General features: G+C 45.5%; 1 protein-coding gene across 2 annotated transcripts in view; it reads left to right on the top strand.

The window, feature by feature from the left end:
* CNTN5 (contactin 5) overlaps positions 1-19,604 on the top strand; it is an 897,557-nt gene that overhangs the window by 502,724 nt on the left and 375,229 nt on the right. For both annotated transcript variants that reach the window (XM_060234908.1, XM_060234909.1), the window contains 2 exons: positions 15,838-15,961; positions 19,075-19,250. In XM_060234908.1, the coding sequence (XP_060090891.1) occupies positions 15,838-15,961; positions 19,075-19,250 (300 nt within the window). The remainder of the gene's footprint in view (positions 1-15,837; positions 15,962-19,074; positions 19,251-19,604) is intronic.

Genomic DNA, 19,604 nt, shown 5'->3' with positions numbered 1-19,604 from the left:
TGATAGGAGCCCCGTGGTGCAGAGTGATAAAGCTGCAGTACTGCAGTCTGAGCTCTCTGCTCATAACCTGAGTTTGATCCCGGCGGAAGCTGGGTTCAAGTAGCTGGCTCAAGGCTGACTCAGGCTTCCATCCTTCCGAGATTGGTAAAATGAGTACCCAGCTTGCTGGGGGGAAAGTGTAGATGACTGGGGAAGGCAATGGCAAACCACCCTGTAGAAAGTCTGCTGTGAAAATGTCGTGATGCAACATCACCCCAGGGTCGGAAACGACTGGGGTCGTATGATACTGGCTGATTTGTTTTGTGTTCCCTTCCTAATAATTCCCAGCATAGTGTTGACCTTTTTATTGCAGTCACAGACTGTTTTGACATTTTCAGTGAGTTATCTACCACGACCCCAAGATCTCTCTCTTGGTCAGTCTCCACCAGTTCACACCCCATCAACTTATATTTATAGTTAGGATTTTTGACCCCAATGCGAATTACTTTACACTTGGCCACATTGAACCTCATTTTCCACGTTGATGCCCACTCATCCAGCCTCAACAGATCCCTTTGGAGTGCCTCACAGAGAACCTCCTCTCTGGTTCTCACCACCTTGAACAATTTAGTGTAATTTGCAAACTTAGTCACTTCACTGCTTACTCCCAACTCCAAATAATTAATGAACAAGTTAAAAAGCATTGGACCCAGTACTGAGCCCTGCGGTACTCCACTGCTTACCACCCAACACTGCAAAAATTGCCCATTTATACTCACTCTCTGTTTCCTATTAATTAGCCCGCTTTTGATCCACAAGAGAACTTGTCCTTTTATCTCATTACATAATTTCTTGGGAAACCCAGAATTGACATCACACTTCTCTAGGAATCATCATAAACCCCTGTAGCTTTACCAGAGTTTCTGTTGATTCTGAGAGAGGTGTGATGTCACTTCCAGGAAAATGGCTGCCTCTCCATGACCCCACTGCTTCTGTCTCCTGCTGGTGGCTTGGCCACCATATCCAAAGGATGATACTTGGGACATAGTATAGAGAGACAGGATAATGCATTCTATTGCCCATAACAGTCCCTCTTGTATAGCATTTGGCGATCCCAAAAGGCAGAAAGGAAGAAAGAGTTGGCAATAAGCACACAGCATATCAGATAAAGGCAAGAATTGGTGGAACTGCTCCTGCCTTCCAGAAAGCCTTCCCTGGCATTGCAGTGAATGGTGGGAAATGGAATTGCTGAGTACAGAAGCCCCAATCAGAACAATTCTGTTTGGCGAAGCTCTTAGAGCTGGACAATGTTCCTATTATGAACTTATCTCTGATTTTCCTATCCCATTCTCTCACTTCTGACAGTACCTCCCCTGTACCAGCAAACTGTTCAGGAAGGAATGGTTGATGGGGTACTGGTGCTTATACAGAACCTGCAACTATAGTATTACCCCCCCAAAATTGGTAGAATGTAACCAATTTTTTAGCTTAGCAAAATCAATGCAGTATATTCTTTTTCTGGCTTTGAATCAAAAATATACAACTGCTCATATTCAGTACTTCGGGAAAAAAAGAGGGAAATAGTATCATAGCTTACATTTTTAGACATTTAGATCAAAAGGGCAATTTAATGTTATTATTTTTTGTGACACAAGACATTTAACACAACGGAATTATTTTTTTCCCCCTGAAAGTTGTTGTCTTGTGTGTGCTATCTGGAGAATTTCAAAACTGATTAAGAGATCAGACTGTCTCTTTCCATGGTAATGAAGGTTAATTGAACGACCCTGAAGAGCCATCACCTCAAGTGCGTACAGCATAACTGTAAATTGAAAGCAAACATGCAAAGAAGGAACAGCAAAGTGAAAATGACGTGTTGAACAACAGAGAATACCTGGCTTGCCTGAGGTCTGCAAAGGAAAAAAAGAAAATTGGTTTCTTATCTAAATATAGACCTGAGATGAGACTTAATTATGCAGATTTGATATGAATATCTCTATATCCATTTTGCCCTGACCTGGATGGTCCAGGCTAACCTGATCTCATCATATTTTGGAAACTAAGCAGGGTTGGCTCTGGCTATTACTACAAAGGAAATCCAGGATTGGTATGCAGAGGCAGGCAATGGAAAACCACTTCTGTTCATCTCTTGCCTTGAAAACACTACAGGATTGCCAAAAGAAGAAGAAGATATTGGATTTATATCCCGCCCTCCACTCCGAAGAGTCTCAGAGCGGCTCACAATCTCCTTTACCTTCCTCCCCCACAACAGACACCCTGTGAGGAGGGTGGGGCTGGAGAGGGCTCTCACAGCAGCTGCCCTTTCAAGGACAACCTCTGCCAGAGCTATGGCTGACCCAAGGCCATGCTAGTAGATGCAAGTGGAGGAGTGGGGAATCAAACCCGGTTCTCCCAGATAAGAGTCCGCACACTTAACCACTACACCAAACTTGCTCTCCAACTTGTCAGCTTGACAGCGCTTTGACTTGATAGCACTTTCCACCAAATTAATTTTAGTTCTCTTAAATGACAAATAGCAATGGTGTTTTTTTTAAAAAAAAAATTCACACCACCAGGGCTTTTATTGTAGAAAAAGACCAGCAGGAACTCATTTGCATATTAGGCCATACCCCCTGACATTACCATTGTTTCACACAGTGCTTTTAATAGGGAAAGTCCAGCAGGAACATATTTACATATTAAGCCACACACCCTGATGCCATGCCAGCTGGAACTGCATTTCTGTGTGTTCCTGCGCAAAAAAAAAAAAAAAGCCATGCACACCACTGTCTATTTCTTTGTGTTGAATTCACCCAAAATATGGTTTTCAGAAATTAGAATCTGGTGGGTAGGCATGTTGGTATGAAGCAGCAGAACAAAGTTTGAGTCCAGTGGCACCCTTAGGGCTGACAGTTTTAATCTGAGCATATAAGCCTGGGTGTATAACCCACCTCAGAGGGTTTTCAAGGTAAGAGATGTTCAGAGGTGATTGGCCAATGTCTGCCTCCAAGTCTTGACTCTGGTATTCCATGGAGGTCTCCCATCCAAATACTAGCCAGGGCTGACCCCAATTAGCTTCCAAGATCTGATAAGATAAGGCTATCCTGAGCTATCCAATAGACAGCCTCCAGAAATGGTTGTCATGTTGGCCGAGGCCAATCACACAATGTTGGGAAGCTGCAGGCCAGTCATCCCACAATGATGAAGACTGCTGGTTGTGAAAGGGTGCACCCTTTGAAGCTGAATGGATAGAGGAGCTTGTTCACAGTTACATGAAAAATCAGCTTATGCGTAATATATCAATTTGTAAGTATGGAGCAGCTGTTACAACAGATAAACCTTCAGTGGCTCTTCCTTGATAGGGAAGAAACATGAGGTCACACACAGAGGTGTCAAGACGTTGCTGGGTTCTCTTGTACATGGCCAGTCCAAACATCTCAAGCTGATGAGGTGATGGATCTGCTGCTCTGTCTGCACATGGATACATCTCTTGTGTTCTGTGTAGTGTAAGCATAGAACTTCTGTGCAGAATTAATGTGGGTATACAACTCCTTATTGTGCGACAGTATCTGTGAATCAGCTATCCATGGCTATTTGCTACTAATATTATTTAGTTTCCCCCGATTTCAGAGCCCCCAACCCACCAGAATGGAGCAAGCCACCAGGGGGATCCCCACCCCCAAAGAACCTCATTATATGCAGCAACAAGCAGTGTGATGATGTCACCCAGAAGTGACATATTGTGTTGGGCACGTTGCATGGGAATGCTCTAGGAATTCAGGGAAAACTCTATGGTTTCATGTGGAGACATGCTAGCAATTGGGGGGGGAGCTCTATGGCACCATACAGTTTTCTCCCAAATTGCTAGAGCGTTCCTGCTGGCAGCTGGTGGGGATGGCAACCCTAATACAAAAGCTTTGAGAAGCCTCACTTCCTGTTATGATCTGAGGCCTAGAGCAGCGGTCTCCAATCACCGGGCCCCAGACTGATACCAGTCCGTGGCCCATCAGCAACTGGGCCGCCAGCTAAGCTGCCCCCCACGGTGCCCCACAGCCTCCCCCACCCCCCGCCACCTCCTTCTCCTCCTGTGTCACCTCCTCCCCCCTCTGTGTTTGTTATGTTAAGCCGGGGAAAGCACCTTCCCAGCTCTTTAAAAGCTCACCTCCCTTCCCACAGCAGCAGCTGATCGGCAGGAGAAACCAGCAGCAGCAGCGAGTGACCACTGAACAAGCCACGCTGCTCTTGCCTCCAGAGGCAAAGGCAGTGCCGCTTGTTTAGCAGATCGCTCACCGCTGCTGCCACAGGGGGGTTGGGAGACGAGCTTTTAAAGAGCCGGGAAGATGCTTCCCCTGGCTTAACATAATGAACACGGAGGGAGGAGGAGATGATGCAGGAGGAGGAGGCGAGGCGGCTGCGTGGCACGGAGGGGGAGACCAAATTCAGTTCCCCCACCCTGCGGTTCCCCACGCTGCTGGTCTCTGGTGCCAAAAAGGTTGGGGACCACTGGCCTAGAGGACAGGGAGAAGCCTGCCCAGGAGTAGATACAGGGCCTGCATCTCCTAGGATTCCTTCTGTCCCTCTGATTGGGTAGCAGAATTTTTGAAGGGAAAACTTGCCCAGAAGAAGATGAAGAATTGCAGATTTATACCCTGCCCTTCTCTCTGAATCAGAGTCTCAGAGCAGCTTACAATCTCCTTTATCTCCTTTCCCCACAACACACACCCTGCGAGGTGGGTGGGGCTGAGAGAGCTCTCCCAGCAGCTGCCCTTTCAAGGACAACTCCTATGAGAGCTATGGCTAACTCAAGGCCATTCCAGCTGCTTCAGGTGGAGGCGTGGGGAATCAAACCCGGTTCTCCCAGATAAGAGTCTGCACACTTAATCACTACATCAAACTGGCTTTCACCAGAGGTTGTGGGACCTGGGAAAGCATAAAAGGCCTGGCTGGAGAGGAAGGGTGCTCTCTCAGGAAAAAGGCTGTAGGGAGAAAGGTTCTGAAGAGGCTGAAGACAGAGGAATGTTATAGAAAGGGAATATCTAGTCAGATGTGTCAGGGCTTTTGTTTGTTTACACCAGCCTTTACTGTTTTTTATTTCATTGTTGCACTAAATGTTTTACTACCCACAATTGTTTGGGCACTAATAATAAATCTGTTATTGTTAAACTGCCTGGGTCCTCTTCTCTGTCTCTTCGGTCATAGTTAAAGATTTTGTTAATAAGGAAGATACCCTTGTCTCCATGTGATCACCACCCACGGGCCTCCCCATGAGAGTCAGTTTGGCGTAGTGGTTAAGTGTGCGGACTCTTATCTGGGGGAACCAGGTTTGATTCCCCACTCCCCCACATGCACCTGCTGATGTGACCTTGAGTCAGTCACATGTCTGGGAAGCAGCATCTCCAATCACAAGGGATGAGTTTACACACAAATACTTCCTCCTCAAGTTCACATTTTACAGATGGCCCATTGACCACACGGAGGCAGGGGCAAGACACATTCATGTTCCCTGCTCCCTATTAGAGCTGCCCAGGGCTTTTTTTTGTAGCAGGAACTCCTTTGCACATTAGGCCAAACACCCCTGATGCAGCCAATCCTCTAAGACAGGGGTGGCCAATGGTAGCTCTCCAGATGTTTTTTTTGCCTACAACTCCCATCAGCCCCAGCCAGCATGGCCAATGGCTGGGGCTGATGGGAGTTGTCGGCAAAAAACATCTGGAGAGCTACCATTGGCCACCTCTGCTCTAAGAGCTTACAGGGCTTTTATTACAGGACCTATCGTAAGCTCCAAGAGGATTGGCTACATCAGGGGTTGTGGCCTAATATGCAAAGGAGTTCCTGCTACAAAAAAAAAAAAAGCCCTGGAGCAGCCAACCTCCAGGCAAGGGCTGGTGTTTTCAGAGAATTACGACTGATCTCCAGACAACAGAGACCAATTCCCCTGGGGGAAAAATGGATCCCCAGAGTGCAAGCAATGTGACATACCATAGATTCTTGGCGAATGGAAGTCCCTTCCCACATACTGCTCCCAGATCTCCAGGCATTTCCCAAGCCAAAGTTGGCAACTGTACTTTTTGCTCATTCACTCAACATGGAGAGAGATCGAGTGCAGAGGGCTAGACTAATTTGCATGTCCCCTCCCCTTGATCATGGGCAGTCCTTGAGAGTCTCTCTGCGCCACATAAACATACCATTAATTGTGACAGTCGCAGGTAGGCTCAGAAGAGTGATCTGTTTTAATAAATGTCCCTATGAAGAATAAAACAAAAAAAAAAGTGCCTGTGGGAAATTACAGAAGTGAACAATGACATCTGCCTGTCTGTCTTTGTTCCTCGATTGATGTGTCTTTGTTAAGTAAAGACTTTGATTTATTATGCATCGACATCTTTGTCATGACTCTTTAAATCCTATTAAAATCTCTTCTCATTTTGTGTTCTCATATATCTGAGCGAATGAGAGAGTACATGGATGCTTCTCAATTTTTCATCTTTGCCGTCATGGCCTGGAAAATCCTCCCAGATCAGTTTTGCTTCTCCCCTCTGCCAACTGACCTTGTGAGATTTTCGCATAATTTTCTATTTCCTCAGGCTCATTTTCCCATTAAAAGTATGCATGTTCAACATTATTCACTAGTTCAGCATTGCACACATTACAAATGTAGCACATGGTACATATTTATTTTGACTTTTAGGCCACTCTTCCCTGAAAAACAGGGTGGCATACAACACAATAAAATTTCAATACAATTTATAAATTACAGTTAAATACACATACTGTACATATCAAGTCAGGAGCACCTTAAAGACCAACAAGATCACCAGAGTATAAGCTTTTTTTTGGACATTGTGTGTTGGACTGGATGGGCCATTGGCCTGATCCAACATGGCTTCTGTTAAATAGTGAGTTCAGCCGTAGGTGCGATACAACTCTATTTTATTTTAATCAGACTGAGGAAACATACAGACAGGCAGGGAATATATACCGTGGGAACACACATAAACACGCTCGTGTAGTCAGCAGGAAACAACCTTATTGGTCTCTCCAGGATCCTATGTTTTGCATACTGTGGATACATGTCTGAGGCCTTGATTAGCCGATTCTCAAAGAACGGCCAATCAGAGTATAGGCATTAGTATCCTGGAGGGCAGAAGCATGCTTCGTTCCAGAACTATGAACAATATATAACAGCTTCTCTTATGTTCTTTTGAAGAGCCAAAACTCCCTTCATCAGATGCAAGTAGGAATGGAGACCCCTGAGCCCCTATATCCCAATCAAAAGATGGGAAAGGTGATGCAACGAAGGGAGCTGGGTCACAGAGGTACACTGCTTGAATCTTGCTCTTCTACTGGAGACCAACATGGCTACACACTTGAAACTATATAAAGCAGGGGTGTCAAACATGCAGCCCAAGTGGCCAAATTAGACCCCCCAGAGGGCTTCTATCAGGTCCCTGAGCAACTGGCTGTCATCTCCTTCTTTCTTCCTCCCTCTTGCTTCCTTCTGCATAAAAACTTGCTTTGCAAGGCTTGCTTAGTCGCACCGGAGCTACAGAGCAAAATTTCTATTTTCTCCAGCGGATGAGGCTCCTCCCTTGGGGAGGAAGGGGGAAGGGAGAGCTTGCTTTGCCGGGCTCTCTCAATTGCTCAGCAGAGCTACTGAGCCAAGCCTCTCTTCCATCTATTGGCTCAGGCTCCTCCTCTCCTGGTCCCCTGGGGAAGGAAGGAAAGAACCAGAGCTTCCTTTGCTCAGTTTCCTAGACCCTTTGGGAGAAATACAAAGAAAGCACCTTTAAGACCAACCAGCATTAATGTTTTGAGGATGTTGTATTTTAAGGCTGTTTTAAAAAAATTAATTGTGTTTGTCTATGTTCTTTATAAAGTTTATATCTCTGCTACCTAACCTTAAATAGGTACACACATGGCCCAGCCTGATATGGCCCAACCCGACAAGGTCTCATTTATGTCAGATCCGGCCCTCATAACAAATGAGTTTGACACCCCTGAAAAAGGGTTGGATTTCCCCCCCAAAAAAGTTTTCTGCTAACAATTTTCACCAGTTCTTCTTTCCTGCTGTGGACTTCAGAGTCTCTTCTCATGCTGTTCCTGGGGTTCTCTGTCCCCAAGAAGCAACCTTTGAGGAGTCTTTTGAGGCAGCAGGTGAGTGGGAGAAAACAGGAAGTCTTGTTCCAGTGACAGAAACCACTTTCATCAGCACAGATTTATTGTAATGTCACTTCCAATTTTATCTATTATTTATTTATTCATTGCGCTTATATCCCACACTATCCCATGGTGGGCTCAGGCCGGTTAACAACAATTGTCCCCACAAATGATCACAGAGCTCTGGGAATTTCTAGAATTCTCTGTTTTTTACCACAGAGATAGGGGAATTCCTAGAGCGTCATGATGTCATTTCCAGGTACAAGTAGAAGCCTGGCTCTGCGCCTCCCCTGTTTTTGCTCCCACTGTGGCAAAGAGGTAGCCTTTCTCAGCATCAATGGACATCAGTGTAACTCTGCTACGATGGCACTGTAATTAATGCAGCTCTTTTGTTGTACAGCTGAAAGAGTTCCAGAAACTGATCCTATGCTGACAGTAAAAAAAGACATGTGATCATTAAAATCAGGGCTTTTTTGTAGTAAAAACCCAGCAGAAACTTATTTGCATATTAAGCCACACCCTCTGACATCACCATTGCTTTAAAAATGTTTTTTGGTGGGAAAAGCCCAGCAGAACTCATTTGCATATTAGGCCACACTCCCTGATGCCAAGCCAGCCGAAACTGCATTCCTGTGCGTTCCTGCTCAAAAAAAGCCCTGCTTAAAATAATGTACAGACTCCAAAGAGTTTAGTTGGATTCTGGCACAAATACTAGTATCTTCTGATGGTACTTGTTGGGGGGGGGGGGGTGGACAGACTGCCCATGCAGCCAGTTTCCCCATTGAAGTTAGTGGTGAGAAAGGGGCATGAACCGACTTTGCCTTGCAAGGCTCATCCATAAGCATGGGAAGAAGTTTCAGTGCTGCCCCCTGCAAATTCCATAGCTCCCTAAAGTAACATTTTCTGGCTACAGGGCTGCAGTGGCTGCCAATTTGAATAAACAATAGTGATCTTGATGGACCAAGGATCTGATTCAGTATCTGTCAGCTTCATGTGCTCATGTGACCTGGGATGGACCTGTAAAGAGTATTAGAAGAAGAAGAAGAAGAAGAAGAAGAAGAAGAAGAAGAAGAAGAAGAAGAAGAAGAAGAAGAAGAAGAAGATATTGGATTTATATCCCGCCCTCCACTCCAAAGAGTCTCAGAGCAGCTCACAATCTCCTTTACCTTCCTCCCCCACAACAAACACCCTGTGAGGTGGGTGGGGCTGGAGAGGGCTCTCACAGCAGCTGCCCTTTCAAGGACAACCTCTGCCAGAGCTATGGCTGACCCAAGGCCATGCCAGCAGGTGCAAGTGGAGGAGTGGGGAATCAAACCCGGTTCTCCCAGATAAGAGTCCACACACTTAACCACTACACCACTACACCAAACCACTACACCAAACTAGCCATGTTGGTCTGCAGCACAACAGCGAGTTTCAAGTCCAGTAGTACCTTAGAGTCCAACAAAGTTTTCTTGGCAAAAGCTTTAGAGGGTAATACAACTGGTCATGTTGAAGCCACTGTTTGTTGTATTCAGATGACACAGTTGATACGGCAGCATGATATCACTGCTGCCTTTTCTCATAGCCTGCTTTACAATTCCCAAATGGGTTTTTAGAAATTTGCTGTTTTTAATAAACTACTATAAACTTTTTTCCGATTTTTTGAAGACGCTCTTTTGAATGTAAGGAAGAATAAATATCTGCAGATGTCTTGCCACAACCCTCCCACAGATAGATTGCTGATATTCATAGCTGTAATTTGCTAGGAATCCCTTCATGCTCCTGTGAGGACCCAAATTGACAAGGATTGATCTGAATCATTATGTCTGCTGAGAAGCGGAGGAGCCCAGTCGCGCAAGCTCCTACGCACTGGGGTATTTTTGTGCATGTGGAAATCCTCCAAATCAGCAGATGAAATTGTTGGCTTGCTTAAGAACATTCATGTCACGGGAATTAGAAGCCAAAAGATACGAAGCAAATTATTCCGTTGTTTACGTGGAGCTGGGCTGTGATTATTCAAAGTATAAAGAACTTCGTGTTCCTGTGAAGTTACACTTGCCTGTCCTCTCCCCCTCATCCTTCCCCGTTGCAGGTATGTGACAAACAGAATGGCCCAGGAGAACTTTTCCCAGCATAGGACAGAGCAATGGGGAAAGCTTCATTCATGGATTTTTTGCCCAGAATCTACCATAAGACTTCTTGAGTAATTGCAGAAGATCCTTTAATGAAGAAACATATCGCAAACATTTGTAGCATGTGTATGCAAGGCTACTGTGCAGTGTTTATTATAACAGTCATAGACCAGGTAAAAAGCATAAATCTATCAGTAATAAAAAAAAAGTACTGATAGAGTACTATCAAAGGTATGCTACCAAAATACATGTCCATATAATCCAACAACATTAAAATGTAGATAATAATTTTAGTACATAGCAGTAGTTATTTGTGATAGCTCCACAAAGTCGCCACCAAAAGAGAAAGCTCCTATGATTTAAAACTATTCTTCCGTTTGATCACTTGGGCCCAAAACCTAGCTGTCACTCTAGTGATAGCTGGTATTTCATCAACCAGCAGTTTCCAGGCTACTGTACTTGCCAGACTGTCCTAAAATAAAACGTACAGTCCAAATGTAGGTTATAGGTTAACAGCCTGTCACTCTTCCTGCCTAAACATCTCCCACTCCAAAGTCTTTGAATTAGTTCCCAGCCAATGGTGTTAGATCTATCTATCTATCTATCTATCTATCTATCTATCTATCTATCTATCTATCTATCTATCTATCTATCTATCTATCTATCTATCTATCTATCTATCTATCTATCTATCATCTATCTGGGTTAGTACAGGGGTGTCAAACATGCAGTTCGGGGGCCGAATCATGCCCCCAAAGGGCTCCTATCAGGCCCCCGAGCAACTGGCTGTAATCTACTTCCTTCTCCCTATGTCTTGCTTCCTTCTGCATCACAGCTTGCTTTGCCAGGCTTGCTCAATTGCACAGGAGCTACAGTGCAAAACCTCTATTTTCTCCATTGGCTGAGGCTTCTGTCTTGGGGAGGAAAGGGGGGCGGGATAGCTTGTTTTGCCAGGCTCTCTCAATTCCACAGCAGAGTTACCGAGCCAGGCCTCCCCTCTCCAGTCCCCTGGGGAAGGAAGGAAAGAGCCAGAACTTCCTTTGCCCAGTTCCCTGGATCCCATGGGAGAAATACAAAGAAAGTATTGTTAAAACCCATGAGTGCTAACGTTTTAGGCATGTTTAAGTTTTTTTAAAAATATATATATTTGTATTTGTCTGTGTTCTTTATAAAATGGACATCTATGCTACCTAATCTTAAACAGGTACTCACATGGCCCGGCCCAGCATGGCTCAGCCTCACCCAACATGGCCCGGCCCAACAAGGTCTCATTTATGTCAGATTCGGCACTCATAACAAATGAGTTTGACACCCCTGGGTTAGTACAATCCCTAAGGTTACATTCCAGTTTACAAGCATCTTCATTGGTACCTGTCTTCCATTACCAGGGAGATGAGATTAGGTCCCTGCTTCCCACATTCTCGTACCCTCCAGTGTGGCCTCCTTTGTTATCAATGGTACATATGAACAACATATGAAGCTGCCTTATACTCAATCAGACCCTGGGTCCATCAAAGTCAGTATTGTCTATTCAGACTGGCAGTGGCTCTCCAGGGTCTCAAGCTGAGGTTTTTCACGCCTATTTGCCTGGACCCTTTTAGTTGGAGATGCCAGGGATTGAACCTGGGACCTTCTGCTTGCCAAGCAGATGCTCTGCCACTGAGCCATCGTCCCTCCCCAAGATGGTATTCTACTTAGAACTTTAAAAGAATACTGCGAATATATTTGAGGGTTAATCAATACTGATTTTGCAATATATGGGTTAATACAATCATAAATATATGGGTGTAGGTACATGTATGAACACATAAAACAATGTAGATAGATCCAAGTGGGCAGCCGTGTCGGTCTGAAGCAACAGAACAAAGTGGGAGTCAAGTTGCACCTTTAAGGTCGACAAAGTTTTATTCAGACTGTAAGCTTTCGTGTGGTAGAAGCACACTTCATCAGATGTGTGCTTCTAGTACATGAAAGCTTGCATTCTGAATAAAACTTTGTTGATCTTAAAGGTGCGACCTGACTTCAACTTTGTTTCATAAAACAATGTAGTTATGAATATATGAATATATACTGCATAACTGATTACTCATCAGCAATGACAACACTATTAGGCAAATCAATAAACAGGTAGGTGGCTTACTATTTCCTGCCTCTGTGTTCCAGCCTTGATATTCCTTGGAGGTCTCCCCTCCAAGTATTTGCCAGGGTCAGCCTGGCTTAGCTTCTGGGATCTGACAAGATCAGGCTTGCTTGCCTGGGCTATCCAGGTCAGGCATGACAGGAAAATTTTGAGGGTCCCCACAAGGGGTTCAATAGAGATAGAGGGCTTCAACAGAAAGGAATTTATTAAGTAGTTTGAACTACAGAGAGAGAACCTATCCAGATACTGGAAATAAGTTCTCCAAAGTTCTAACAGACACACCATGCATTATATAGTAAAATCTTTGAGCTCCAATTACCCTGTGACCTATTCACTACATTTTCATTATTGTTTGCTAAGCTTACCAATTATCAGGGCTTTTTTGTGTAGAAAATGCCCAGCAAGAACTCATTTGCATATTAGGCCACACCCCCTGACATCAACATTGTTTCACGCAGGGCTTTTTTTGTACAAAAGCCCAGCAGGAGCTCATTTGCATATCAGGAATGTGTTCCAGCGCATTCCTGCTTTAAAAAAAAAAAAACCAAAAAAGGCCTGCCTGTTATATTTTTTTAATGCACATTTCAGCTCTTGGTTACAAGGGGGTGAGAACAGAAGGCATTTAAAGCCCTGGGGACGGGAGGCAGGTGGACCAAAAAAGCGCCTCTACACATGCACATCTGCCTCCCGTACCACCTTCGAGTCGCCCCCGGCTTGCCGGAAGCTGGCTTGAAAAGGCACCACTTTGAAAGTGGTGCCCTTTTGCTGGGGCGCCTCCAAGGTGCCTCCCCAGCCGTCTGGAAGACTCCCTACCTGGGGAGCCACAGATGGACACATGAGCAATCCAGATGCTTTCTGGGCACCCACAGTCTGCCCCTTTCCCAAGCGCCATCTGGGGCGCTCTATTTCCGGCCATCTAATTTCAGGGTGGCTTGAAACCACCCAAAACCAGCTGTCTGTTGTCAGCCAAAAGCACCCTAAACCCTAAAGATAACAGGCCTTTACTCAGTAAGCAACTGTTTGTGATTTATGTCTTCGTCTTCTAACCTCCTATCTTATCTCTGAGGCTGGGTTCAGAGCAGATATCACCAGGCACTAGTTTTGAGTACTAGATCTTTCTGAAGTACGCACATACATTCGTAACATATCATTTCCTAATGATGCTAGCAACATTTATGACATTAGCATAATTCAGGCAAAGTTCAGGAGTTTAGGACATACGAAGCTTTAAAGCTGTAAGGCACACAAAATTGGAGTTGATTTTGGTTAATTTGCCTGTCCTGAGGAAAATGAGAATGTGGAAGAGCCCATTATGTTTCTCTCAGGAAAATCTCTGGTGTCAGGCTGAGACGCATGTTTTGAAGCGCTGCACTTCTCACACTGGAACAAACTCCATCTGGATTGATGCTGTAGGAGACAGGTCTTTGTCCTTTCCCTCTGGATTGGTTTCCTGATCTGGAACTTCCCTGGGAGTCACTTTTTGCTATGTTGAAGGCTCCTCACATACTGATGGGCTAGATGTCCCATGGGTCCCAAGTGGATCCAACAGCAGATAATCGGGGCCATTTCAGGTCAAGAAAACAGTACAAGGAAGGTCTAAGCCTCTGCTCCCTGGCTGCTATAGTCCCAATCCAAATCAGGCCCACTCATGCCTGAGAAGTGCAAAACTCCAGAATACATCTCTTGGCTTGATAGTGAGACATCCTTGGGTGAAACATAATTATAATATAGCGGGTTCAATGCATGGACAGACTAGATTGCGGTGATCAGAGCTTTTATTAAGTACAGCATGGTAGTGGCTGAACTCTAAGACGGTAGAACTGGGCCAATGGGGCCAATTATGTACACTTCAGGGTTCCCACGCAAGGACACCATTGGATCATTCAAACCAGCAGGGGGACCATGATTGGAGCAGGGCAGCAGGGATTTGGATTCTACTGCCCATTGTTCCTGAGTCCCCAAGGTCAGTCTTAAGGGCTCCAATGCGCCAGGAGGAAACACCATTAATAATACACAACAATAATGTATAATTAGGCCCCTTGGAGATAAGGGGAGAAATAAGATTCGGCATATTTGAACGGACCACAATATTTTCCATTAACACAAGATACATTTCCCAGAAATCAACCAGTTAATTTATTTTATATCTCACTTTTCTACCCTTTCTCCCTAAAAAGGCTGACAACATTTCCACCTTCACCATTTTGTACTCCCAACAATGCTGTGAGGTAGGTTAAGCTGGAGGGGGTGGGGTGACTGTCCCCAGCAAGTTTTCATGGCAGAGTCAGGATTCAAACCTGGGTCTTCCAGATTTAGGCTTCCCAAACCCCCCGTCCTGCTGGGGGACCCCTGGATTAGCAACCTCCTCCCCCGCTCTCCAAAAATCTGGAAGTGGGGGTGGGGAAACAGCGCCGTGTCTCTTTCCCTGTCTGCCTCCCTCCCTCGCAGGCTTCAGACTTCTCCCTTCCTCCGGGTCACAAAGACCCGCCCACCGCCAGCCTGCTATTCGCTCCAGTCCAGCCTCCCTTCGCGAGGTGCATGCTGGGACTCGTAGCCTTTGCGTCCTCTTCGGCTCCTGGGTGGCATCTCCTCGGGGAGTCTGGCCGGCAGGGAGGGGGGGAGCTCCGCCCCCAGAGGACCATGTGCGTTTCTACCTCCGGAGGCTTCAGTTGCTGATTGAAAGGCTTCCTCTTGGGAAGGGGTGTCTGTGTTACTTTGAAGAAGTTGGCAGCAACTTGTGAGTAGAGAGGCCAATCCCCCTTCAGTGTTGCCAAAAATGGGGGGGGGGGGTAGTCTGCTGGGCACTTCATTATTCTCTATGTGGAGATCGATTCTCATAGGGTATAATGGGGAATTGATCTGGAGGTTTCGGGGGCTCTGGGGGCGCTGTTTTTTGAGGTAGAGGCACCAAATTTTCAGTATAGTATCTAGTGACTCTCCCCAAAGTATCCCCCAAGTTTCAATTCTATGAGCCCCAAAAGAAGGTGCCCCTATTCTTCATTATTTCCTATGGAAGGAAGACATTTAAAAAGGTGTGCGGTCCCTTTAAATGTGATGACCAGAACTCCCTTGGAGTTCAATTATGCTTGTCACACCCTTGTTCCTGGCTCCACCCCGATGTCTCCTGGCTCCACCCCCAAAGTCCCCAGATATTTCTTGAATTGGACTTGGCAACCCTATCCAGATTTGCCTTGAAGACCATCCCTTAACGTTGGTATATATCAGACCTCAGCTCATACATCGAGGCCAGTTGTCAGTCCAAGATGTTCTACCTGTAGTGCTCCGATTGACCCATTTACTCATGCAAGTAAGCATTTGCTTTGGCTGTGACTGTGAGGAAGACTGGTACACAAACAAGGCCAGAGGCTACTGGGGAGTGATGCAAAATCCTACCTGTATGAGATTTACGCAGTGACCTCTGAAGGAAATGGTTCTTTCTTTTCTTCACAGAGAGTGTGGATTATGGGCCGGTGTTTATACAGGAGCCTGACAATGTGATCTTCCCAACCGATTCAGATGAGAAGAAAATTTCCTTCAGCTGTCAAGCTCGAGGGAACCCAGCTCCAACCTACAGGTAAAGAACGTGCTCAGAAGGGAAGCTTCCTTTTTCTCAGGTTTGTTATCTATGTGCTTAGATTGATGCCCTGCCATATTCTGAGGATTTGGGCAGCTGGGAGTTTGTATTTATTCGTGCCTCTGGTGGGTTTGTTTAACTGGAAGAAGGGAGTGAGAGACACGTTGCCTTCTTACAACTGAGGGTTAAACACACGTTAGGCATAAAGGAATTTGCCCTGATCCCTTGAGCCACCAAGTTTCTCACTGATAGCTTGGGAGAGAAACCAGAATTTGATGTGAGGAAAATTGAAAGGGGATTTGAAAATAACAAGCTGTTCAGGCCTGTTGCTTTGAAGATAGGGTAATTGCCCCCCCCCCCTTAAAAAAAAAACAGACTACATCAGTGGAGGCAAAAGGAACAGGGGAGCAGGGAAATACAGAATTCAAAATATTGAGTGCAGGCAGAGATAGTTCTTTCCGTTTATCCTCTTCTCAATCAGAGAGGAAATTGCCCATAATGTTGGATCAGGGTATACATTAGGGCTGCCAGGTCTGTGTTGGAAAAAATCTGGAGACCTTGGGGGTGGATCCAGGAGAAGGCAGGGTTTGGGGAGGGGAGGGGCCTCAGTGTGGTACAATGCCATAGAGTCTACCCTTCAAAGCAGCCATTTTCTGCAGGGGAGCTGATCTCTGCCAGCTGGAGATCAGTTGTAAAAGCGGGAGGTGTCCAGGCGCCACCTGGGCAGTGACTGCTTGTGGGTACTCCCCCCCATACAATTTAAATTGTGGGGAAGGGAGGGGTGGCCCCAGCCTCTCAGTTTTCACCCCCATGGCAGTGGCAGGGGAAGGGAAGGTCTGGGGCACCAACATGAAGTCATGAGGCAGGGCCCCTACAGCCCCCCCCCCATAGCTACAGGCCTGCACGAGACAGCTAGTTCCAACAAGATTTTGGGGGAACTGACTGAGCATGGACAGCCTGCTCAACTGGCCTCATAAGAGACTTAGAAGCAGGCCAGTGAGGAGGTAGCCAGGTTCTCTCTTCAGGTTGCACTGGAGACACAGAGTGAAGGAACAGGGACCAGGTGTCTCCCCAAGCAAGGCAGACAAGGGCATGATAGATAAAGGAGTTGCTGAGGACAGATGTGCGGAGGCCCCTGAAACCACAAGTATACACATATAACCCCAATGAAAACTCATAGCCCACAGGGTGCTTCTCCTCTTGGCTTCCTTTATTTTTCCTGCTATGCTTTGGCTCCAAAACACACGTGGCAAGCTCCCCTGCTGGGTCTGATAGAGCAGTCCTTTGGCTGTGAGCCATTATTCTGTGCTCCCCCGCCAACCTTGCCTTACATCTCCTGCTTTTGGTTTTCTGTATGTAAATCACAGATAAGGAAGTTGAGCTATGTAATGGCTAGCAGAGGTACCAGAAAGACTGAGGTGGGATGGAGGGCTGACAATGCAGAGAACATGATCCTTCAAGGTTCAGGAGTTTTTAAAAATGGATTCCTTGTGGGATTTTCTGGAAGGAATGTGTGGCAGATGGCAAAGCTATTCAGATTGTTTCCAGAGGCCAAAACTGAACTCGAATATGCATATATTCCATAATAATTCTCAAAATCTATCTGTATCATAGTCTTAACTGTCACTTGAGTTCCCAATAGGTTTAAGGTAAGCAAATGGGATGGTAGCATATCAGACTAGAAATATATGGCAAGGTCATCGAGGAAGAGACCTGAGAGATAAAACTCTACAGACTGGTTATCTTGGAGGGTTATGAGATTGCTCTTAATCAAATGTTTGGGTTGGGTATTGCAAGAGGGCCCTGGGAGAATCTTTGTTGGAAGGTCTTTGGTGACTCTTGTTAGCCATGCCAGAGAGACCTGGATTTGATTCCCCACTCCTCCACTTACAGCTGCTGGAATGGCCTTGGGTCAGCCATAGCTCTGGCAGAGGTTGTCCTTGAAAGGGCAGCTGCTGTGAGAGCCCTCTCAGCCCCACCCACCTCACAGGGTGTCTGTTGTGGGGGGAGAAGATAAAGGAGATTGTAAACCGCTCTGAGTCTCTGATTCAGAGAGAAGGGCAGGATATAAATCTGCAATTCTTCTTCTTCTTATACTGAATCAGACCCTTGGTCCCTCAAGGTCGGTATGGTCTTCTCATAGTGGCAGCAGCTCTTCAGAGTCTCAGGCAGAAATCTTTCACATGACCTACTGCCTGGTCTTTTTTAACTGGAGATGCCAGGGATTGAACCTGGGTGGGGACCTTCTGCATACCCAACAGATCTTCTGCCACTGAGCCATGGCCCCTCTCAGATATCCTCATATCCCTGTTTACTAATGAATAAAGACGTCACTTACCAAATTTCAGCAGGAGGGTTTCTAACACTCCTTTCCAGTCTCCTGAAGCTGCTTGAATGAGCAGTGGGAGAAAAGGGGAAGGGGGAAATGGTGTTGCATGATGCCATTTCAGTCACCATCTGCTACCCCAAGGTAGCATGGTAAGTCTGCTGCCAGCCAAGGGTTGACAATTCTAGTTGTGAATTTTCATTTATTTATATCAGGGGTGGAATTCTAGCAGGAACTCCTTTGCATTTTAGGCCACACAACCCTGATGTAGCCAATCCTCCAAGAGCTTACAAAAAAGAGCCTTGTGAGCTCTTGGATGATTGGCTGCATCAGGGGTGTGTGGCCTAATATGCAAAGGAGCTCCTGCTAGAATTCCACCCCTGTTTATTATTATATCTTACTCCTCTCTCACAATGCAGGGCATGGGGTGGTTCACAACATTTTAAAAGACACGCAACAGAGCTGTAAGGTTCATTGTTAAAACCATTAAAACATTTATCAAGTTAAGTTTATTGCTACGGTCAGTGGCCAGCACTCTTAATCAGTTCATACAAAGCATTTAGCTACAACACGTGAAATAAAACCATCAAAAGCATTCATTAAATTGGGTATCTGTGACTATAATAAAGAGATAGAATAAAACAGCCATAAATTCATTTAAAAATTAGATAGATGGACAGGTAAAACTTAGTCTATCTGCCCCGTGTTTTACATTTTGTTTCCACATTTTAACTTTTCTTGAAGCGGATGCTTATCAGACTCATTTTTTCTCTGCTTTCCTCCAAAGATGGCTCCGGAATGGAACAGAGATTGACACTGAAAGTGACTACCGCTACAGTTTGATAGAAGGAAGCATTATCATCAATAATCCCAGCGAGACAAAGGATTCAGGACAGTACCAGTGCTTAGCTACCAATGTGTTTGGCAGCATTCTGAGCAGAGAAGCGATTCTTCAATTTGCATGTAAGTAACAAGGCACTGTTGATCCTATTCTGAAGCCTAAATCAAGATTTGGATGATGAAGGTGTGCTGGGCTTTGAACGTTCAAGATAGTCCCTGGGAGGAGTTTGATTGAGCGTTGCAGGAATCAATCATTGGGCCTGTCAACTCTCATCCATCTGTTGCTCTCTGCTAATTGAGGTTGTTTGCTAGAATTTTGCATCCAGTTGAGAATTCAGCTTTTTCTCAGGCCGGAGTTTCCATAAGATGTGTCACATCACTACCATATTTAGTTTTCATTTAATTATAAGCATACTTTTGCACCTCTGTTGTATCCCACCTATACCATCTGTTTTAGGGGACCTGCCCTTCAAAAAC

This window comes from Heteronotia binoei, chromosome 3 (genome assembly GCF_032191835.1).
Source record: "Heteronotia binoei isolate CCM8104 ecotype False Entrance Well chromosome 3, APGP_CSIRO_Hbin_v1, whole genome shotgun sequence".
In the NCBI taxonomy this organism is placed as follows: Eukaryota; Metazoa; Chordata; class Lepidosauria; order Squamata; family Gekkonidae; genus Heteronotia; species Heteronotia binoei.
This window is presented reverse-complemented; position numbering and strand designations above follow the sequence as displayed.